At 55.0% G+C, this 7,781-nt stretch overlaps 3 protein-coding genes across 3 annotated transcripts; 2 read left to right on the top strand and 1 right to left on the bottom strand.

Moving 5' to 3' along the window:
- Nucleotides 1-809: 809 nt before the first annotated feature.
- Nucleotides 810-1,975, top strand: KRP23_13953 (Nucleoside diphosphate-linked moiety X motif 8; the record flags this gene model as incomplete). Its single annotated transcript, XM_067884730.1, has 2 exons — nucleotides 810-1,284; nucleotides 1,353-1,975. 2 exons carry the CDS (start codon nucleotides 810-812, stop codon nucleotides 1,973-1,975), a joined length of 1,098 nt encoding a protein of 365 aa, XP_067738112.1.
- Nucleotides 1,976-2,156: 181 nt separating this feature from the next.
- KRP23_13952 (Pepsin B) lies at nucleotides 2,157-3,566 on the bottom strand (the record flags this gene model as incomplete). The annotated part of the gene is made up of 1 exon (XM_067884729.1): nucleotides 2,157-3,566. One exon carries the CDS (start codon nucleotides 3,564-3,566, stop codon nucleotides 2,157-2,159), a length of 1,410 nt encoding a protein of 469 aa, XP_067738111.1.
- Nucleotides 3,567-4,694: 1,128 nt separating this feature from the next.
- On the top strand, nucleotides 4,695-7,703 carry KRP23_13951 (uncharacterized protein; the record flags this gene model as incomplete). Its single annotated transcript, XM_067884728.1, has 2 exons — nucleotides 4,695-6,353; nucleotides 6,432-7,703. 2 exons carry the CDS (start codon nucleotides 4,695-4,697, stop codon nucleotides 7,701-7,703), a joined length of 2,931 nt encoding a protein of 976 aa, XP_067738110.1.
- Between the last annotated feature and the right edge of the window lie 78 nt (nucleotides 7,704-7,781).

Below are 7,781 nucleotides of genomic sequence, written 5' to 3'. Positions count from 1 at the left end.
TGTTAATGATATCACCGTACCAAATGCATGTTATAACACTGGGATTCATAGCTTTTAGATCTGGAACTGAAACATAGTTTAGCTGGAAAACCAACGCGAAAACGATGCCAAGCTTAGCCGACGAGGGCCAGCAATACATTTTCTGATCAAACTGTAGGGACTGAGCTCTCTGTGCACCAATAGCCAGGAACTTTTAGTTTCGAGGGAAAATATCATACGTCCTGCTATTCCGATCTAGATCACAAAACTACCACTTGAACTGTATGACACACGGCATTGCAGCCTAAATATGCCATCATCGACAGCGCAATACATGCAATGCTCGACTTTACTGCCAGTCTGAATTCGCCAACAACTTCAGCTACTGCATCTGCATCAGCCTAGCCAACCACTTCATCCTCTCGTTGCCACGCCATATGTTGCATCTCCGCATCTCTCCAGTGGAGAGCCTCCACACACGAATCCATCACGGCCATCCTCGCGCAGCGCCACCAAACACTGAACGCGCTGGCATGAGACACGGCGCGCGAGCCCGAAGCAGACAGACTGGAAACTGAAGTTTCGTCGGCCAATCGTGGCACGCATTGGCCCGGAACGTCCTGCCATTGGCCGAAATCGCGCCACGCCATCTTTGCGCGTGTCCGCGCTCCAGACTGGAAGTGGGCTCCAGCCAATTTAGTGTGGCAGAGCGCCAACAAGCACCCGAGCGGCAAACGACAGCGCGAGAAGAAACGCCCCGACGCTTCCTTTGGCCATCTCGCCCAGTTGACTAATTACCCGCTTCCCAGCACCCCAAGCACCAAAGCACCATGCGACGAGTCGGTTGCACCTTGATGGAGGTCTCGAGCCGCACCACGCGCCTCCGCCCGCGCCCATTGGCGTTGCACCGCGCCTTCGCGACGGCCTCACACCTCCATGAGAGCGAGAATGACACGCAGCTGTCCTCGAGCCGCACGGCCAAGCACGGCCACTGCCATTACTTGTACTACCACAGCAACAGCCACCACGACTCGGCTGGTGCCGTGACCGACGGAGCGGACGCGGAGGCTGGCTGGACCTCGACCACGCAGGAAACTCACCAAGAACAGGAAGTGAAGGACACAAGCGCGTTCTCGCGCGAGTTCGAAAAGCCCAGGATGGACGCCAGCTTCCTGGTGAACAACTACACGGCCCCGGCGCTTGCGGCCGCCTACCAGGACCGGGAATACACTCTGTGGCTGTGTGCCGAGCTGCTGAGCGAGGGCAAGCTGGACGAGCTGGAGGCAGTGCTTAAGCCATACCACGGTGAGATTCCTCTCTTGGTTCTTGCAGAAAGAACTGTAAACTGACCAAGTTGTGCTTCTTGTCTACAGATTTTGCCCAGCTTGGCATGAACGCCCAGAGACAGACTCCTCTTGCCAGTGCATTCGGACAGCGTCACTTGGAACGTATCCGCAAGAGGCTGAGCAGATTGCCTCGCCAGATTACCAAGGCCTACTCAGCACGCGCTGCTGTTGTCATCCCGTTGTGCACGTTTGAGGGCGAGCCGTCCGTGCTGTTCACACTGCGCTCACTGACTGTGGGCAAGCACAAGGGAGAAGTGTGCTTCCCGGGAGGTATGGTGGACCCAAACGACTCTTGTATTGAGGGCACGTGCCTACGTGAAATGAATGAAGAAGTGGGGCTCGCACCCGAGGGCGTGGACGTTCTTGGTGTCCTCCGTTGTGACTGGTCCAGCGTCACCTCCATCACGGGCATTGCCGTCACACCCGTTGTGGGCTTTATCGGCGAGATGAGCGACCGGACAGTGGCCATCAACGAACAGGAGGTCGAGTCGCTTTTCACGGTGCCGCTGCGTGATCTCATGAACCAGGACAATTGGGTCCGCCACAGCAACGCCACTCCGGTCTTCACGGGCGGCCCGCACGTCGTTTGGGGCCTCACAGCCTACCTGCTGGACATTTGCCTGTCCGAAGTTTTGCAGATCAGCAACTGAAACATGCGCAGCGCAACAATGAAAAATGAGAGAATATATATGAACTCTGTATCCATACACACATGCAACCATATCTTCGCGAATGCCTTCATGGCGCTCACGGTCCCCTTGATCGTTATAGTAAGCTGGAGCTACTTTATATGTTTCAAAACTGCATGTTACTTTGACGCCGTCATCAATTTCAATGCTGGGCGTAATATCCTTGCGAAGGCTGGATGGCAGGCTGCGGCTGGTAGTATCCACCAGGGACAACCATGACTGGCTGGAGCGATTGCTCGTGTCGGGAGGCGCGTTTGCGTCTGCAGACGCACCGGAAGAGATATTGCACGACGGCAATGATGAAGAAGAAGGCCAGAACTCCCAGCACAATCGCCAGGATCGTCACGAGGTGGCTTTTGTCGTCGTCGCTAGATGATGTACCAGAAGTGCCGCCGTCACTGTTGCCACCAAACCCATTGCCGCCAGTGTTGTCGCCTGAGGAATCCGACGACGCCGGCAACGAAACTGCCTGGGAACCAGGTGTGCATGTGCTGTTCTCCACGCAGTAGAATGTCACCGATTCGTTGACGTTGTAGCCTGTGTAGAACACCTTGAGGAACGTCTCGCCGACGATCCATGTGTTCGCGTACGAGCTGCTGCTACTCGACGTCGCTTGCACTTCCACCACCACCATGTTGCCTCCCAGATCGATAATGTAGTCCTCCTTCTCCAGGTAAAAGGTCACGTCTCCGAACGTCAGAGCAAGCCGCGGCAGCTCCACGTCACTTGAGCACATGTAGATCTCCGACCCTGACGAGTACTCCTGACAACCCGACAGATACGTTGACACAAAGTCGGAATACACGGAGCTGGGCATCGCCAGCAGGGAAGTGCCAGAGTCTACGATACTGTCACAGCTGCCACTGCTTGCCGTAGAGCACGGGAAGACCGCCGAGTTGTTGCCGATCTGCAGTGCCGTCATGCCGATCGTCCAGTGCGTGGGCGTGGACGACTTGAGGTTGACTGTGTACGGCGTGAGGCCACCGGAAGAGATAAGCGCGTCGTCCACGCCGTTCAGCAGCAAGAAGCTCCCGTCTGCGTTGTCTTCCTGCGTCAGGTACATGGAGAAGCTGGTCACATAGTCGATGAACTGTCCGGAGGGGGACGGCAGCGTAGCCAGGGAGCTGTAGGCCAATCCGAAAAGTCCTTCGGCGTCCCCCGCCAGCAGCGAGCTGGAGCTGCTCGGGTTCACGGTGGAGCCCTGGGCCACGCCCACGACGTAGTTGGCCACCGCCACGTTGCCGAACCTGATGTCGGCCGAAGTGCCTTCCACACACACGTCCCCGGAGCCGTAGGAGATGGTGCTGGCGTCCGACGGGCACGAGGACTCGCACGTGGAGCCGCTGAGGTAGTAGCACGAGATCCACAGGTCGGACGAGCCTGTGTCCACCTGCACCACGAACGACGAGCCGTCCACCTCAATGTCGGCGAAGTAGATGGTGCCCTGGTAGTTCTCCATGTCCACGGCGTTGGAGTTGCTGTCGCTGCTCACGAGGCGTCGAGAGCGCGTCCAGGGCGACTGGGCCCTGCGCATGGGCACTTTGCTCGCCATGATGGTCTGCTGGCGTAATAGAAAGTCAAACCCAACGCCTAGAGATTTAGCCGACCGTGTCCACTTTTGCTTTTGGAAGGCAGGCAGCGACGGTTTGGGCTTAGTATGAGACGGTTGCGGCTACCTTCCCTTCGCTCAGCTGAGCTCGAGCGATGACTGCTGCAAGGGTGCTCCGAAGTGCGTCTTGATTTTCTCTATGGCGTGCATTCTGCTCGCGAGTGTCTAGCGGGCTGGCTTTTGAAAAGGGTAGGCGTCAGCATAGTGAATGCAAGTGAATGAACAGAGACCAGGCATATCTACCTGTTAAATATGATAAATCTGCAACATCGGATGACATCGATTATAGCAGGATACCAGGTTAAGAGGAAATGACAAATTTGTTGTGTATGTGAATAGTAAAAAACTAGCACATTGATAATATCCATTCACGCAGACGCTTTGTACAACGATTTCTAACAACAACGTAATCGCGACTCCACGAAACGACCTAGGAGACCGACACTGACAGCTTCGTCCGTTTGGCTGTGCCGTTGTTGCTTGCTTGATTGATGCCGTCGGCCGAGCTGCATATTGCAGGTTGTAGTCACAGGAGTTCATGTACATGTAGTAAAGCCCGAGTTGTCGTTCGTAGTTCGCCCAAGAGGATAACATTGGCTTGACTCATCTGATTTTTTTTAGGTGTGTGACACTTGCGACTTCAAACATATTTTTGCTTTTTTTCGGCGACGGTGGATTGATTGCCGACCACCGAGTTTAACTTCACAGCGACTGCAAAGCAGCAAGAGCTCGCGGTGACGAGTACTGCAAGCAACACCAGATGATGCCATGCAACACGGCAGTACATGTACTACGCCGCACCGGCAAACGCTGTGCACACACTCTTTTTGTTGTTGCTGCTTTTTACTACACCTGGCACTGTCTGACAGAGCACTCACATACACCAGCAAAATCGTCTTCATTATTGCCCCCCCCCCCCCCCCCCCCCCCCCCTAAAGCTCACAATGAAATCACTCCTTTGTAAAACTGGGCCACAATTAATTATTCTGCCATAATAAAATATTCTGCCACAATAAAATATTGGACCACAGTATAATATTGGACCACAATAATGACATTGAAGCCTTCTCAATGCCGACTCCCATCTTCGCGCACCTGCACTCATCTCCGCTGGTCGTGCGGCGTCGCTCGGGCGCCAACTGGCGCAGCCTCAGCCCGCATGCGGGTGCGAGCGGCTCGTCCAGTGGCCTAGAGGCGGTTGAGCTCATCGACGTCAAGGCGGAGCGGCTGCTGCTGCTGCAGACGCTGCGCGAGTCCCGACGGCGACTCGCGTGGCACTCGGAGGTGGCGGATCTGCACGCGTTCCGGAAAGTTTTGTCGTTCGGCTGCCGCGCGCTGCACTTCTCGGGTCACGGGGTGCCGGGCCAAGTGATCTTCGAGACGCGCAAGGGCGAGGCACAGTTTGTGTCGCAGCAGGAGCTGCAGGACCTGCTGTTGGCAGGGGGCGCCGAGAGTCACCGTCGACCAAGACGCAAGCGCGATAAAAAGAAACGGAATTTGCAGAATCGACGACAAAAACTTACGGAATCTGGTGACGAGAGCAGCAGTGAGTCGAGTTACAGCAGCAGTAGCGATGACGCCACGTCAGGACTTGCGGTGACTAGCCACCGTGTCGAGAAGGGGTGGGTAGCCTTGTCGCCGCCTCCGGTGCATGACAAGCCCAAGGTCCCATTGCAACTGGTGTTTGTGAGTGCGTGTCACTCGGAGAGCGTCGCCCAAGCTTTCGTGAGTGCAGGGGTGCCTCATGTGGTGGTGGTCTCCAAGGAGGAAAAGGTGCTAGACCGCAAGGCCATGGAGTTTGCAAAGGCTTTTTATACGGCGTTGTTTGCAGGCCATTCGGTGGCAAAAAGTTTCCAGATTGGGAGGGTGCAAGCGGACATTGCGGTGGCGAGCAGTGGGAATGCAGTGGGGGGGCCGTCCGAGTTTAAGCTGCTAGGAGATGGAGATCATAATGACGCACCGTTTCGAGACGTACCTGTGGGGGATTGTGTGGAGACGGATATGGGAGGGCGACGAGGCGGAAAAGTGACGGTGAACGAGTGCGATGCGGTCGCGGAGGTGTTTGTAGGGCGGTCGCTGGAGGTGCATCAGGTGTACAAGTCGCTCGTGGAAGGAGCACGATTGGTGAGTATAACAGGCGAGCGAGGAATCGGCAAGACCGAGGTGGCGCTGCAGTGTGCACAATACGCCTCCGAGCGCCGGGTGTTTAGTCATATATTTTACCTGCGGCTGAATACGGGTGATGGAGGTCAGGACTCAAGTGACGATGCGTGCTCACACCTGGCTGATCCGTCGGTACTTGTCAGTAAGTTTGCAAAGTGTTTGGGTCTTCAAGCGACATCACTTGATGAACTTGCAGGGCATGCACGCCAGCGCTGCGAGACTGAATATCATGGCGATGGAAGCAGTTTCCTCTTGATCTTAGATGGCTGCAATCGAGCGCAACGACAGAATTTGCGGTTTCGTGCAATCGTCGCGACGCTGCTTCGGCGAGTAAATTCACTGGCACTGCTCCTGACTGGAGATGGCAAGTTCGGCGCCATGGACGGCGTGGGTGAAAAGATCATTCCTGTGGGCCCACTCCCGCCGGCAGATGCTGCTCTGTTATTCACGCTTCGTGCACCGAGAAAGATAAAAGCCCATGAAATGGGTGGAAGCACCGATCTCGAGGCATTTGGAGAGCACCCAGTTATCAAGTGTTTACAAGGACACCCGCGGACTATCTGTGCAGTACGTTGTTCTTGGTGTGCTGATTTCATTATGTCCTCAAGGATCTAACCTTTGCTTGTTTGAATTTCTGTGGCTCAGGTTTCGCAATTCCTGGAGAAAAAGGATATGGAGCTCGACCAGCACGAATTTTTGAGCTACATTATTCCTTCTGTGAATACAGGCCTCTGCTTGAGCAAGGGTAGTGGCACCGCAGCTCTTGATTGCAGTCTGGACTTGCCTCAACAACGACACGAACAGACAAACCCAATGGACGCATGCTACTCGCATTCTCACGAGCACCAGCACCACCATCATCACCGCCATGGCCTACCATCTTGTATTGAGGAAGAGGTGGAATATCAATATCGACTACAGGGAGCAAGCGCCCATGATGCAACACTCCGCCGAATGAAGCCAATTGCTTCGCAGTCGGATATCTTCACAGCCAAGTCGTCAATGGAATCACCAACGAACACGACAACTGACGATGGTCAACTGCAAGGCATGAGCTTGCCACCAGTGCACCCCCTGATATCATCACGAAGCGAGCCCAGTTTGACTGGCTCCATAGCAGCCCCAACTACATCGCTTCAGCAGCTTTGCCTACTCAAGGTGGCCGACCATGTGAGGCCAATCATCCAGAGTGAAGGTGGCAGCTTAGTGTGGGCACGAGCCGTGGTGATCAACTCAACTCTCCCTGATTATCTCAACCCCAGTGATCGATCCAGAGATGGCTACTCTGCTGCAGTGGTGCGTCAACTGCAAGCGCTGCGGGATGTTCCTTTGGATTGGGTGGCACCGCAGGTGAGCTGTTTCTTCGCTACAAAGCTCAAAGGCGATGCCGCCACACGCCCATTGTCAACGCGCAGTATTGATTTTCTGAGTAAGAGCTCACTCATCTGGGGCCGAGGATGTGCTGCGCCAGCTCAACGTGGCGGTGCGGTGAGTCTACACATGTTTGCTGCATTCTGGGCTTGGTTTCGACCGCTCGTTGACTGCATTCTGTTCTCGGCCTTGTGGCCGCACACGGAGCCGCGTCTGCTGCATGGATTTTTATCCAAAGGTGCCTGCGTTAGTATGCTGGAGCGTGCTCCACCAGGGACATTCTTGCTACGTTTTAGTGAGACGCGATTACGCTGCCTTGTGGTTGCATACGTTCGAGACGATCAGTGCGTACAGTTCGTGCCGGTAACGTGGCAACCAGAGCGCGAAGGCTGGTTCGTTGCGCTGCAAGGAGAGTCGAATGCTGGTGGCGCTGAAAGTAATGGAGTCACGTTCCCGACACTGCAAGAGCTGATCTTGAGTGTCAATGTGCTCAAATTCCTCTTTCCTCAGACACCCAAAGAAGCGGCCTTTACGCTGCAAACGTGAAGTGGTAAATTCAGTGCCGGTTAGCTGAGCGATGTGGATATGTAAAGCTTTATCTGAACATGTAAACTGTATCAACTC

Source organism: Phytophthora ramorum (assembly GCF_020800215.1).
Source record: "Phytophthora ramorum isolate Pr-102 chromosome Unknown Phyram_PR-102_s0019, whole genome shotgun sequence".
NCBI lineage: Eukaryota > Oomycota > Peronosporomycetes > Peronosporales > Peronosporaceae > Phytophthora > Phytophthora ramorum.
This window is presented reverse-complemented; position numbering and strand designations above follow the sequence as displayed.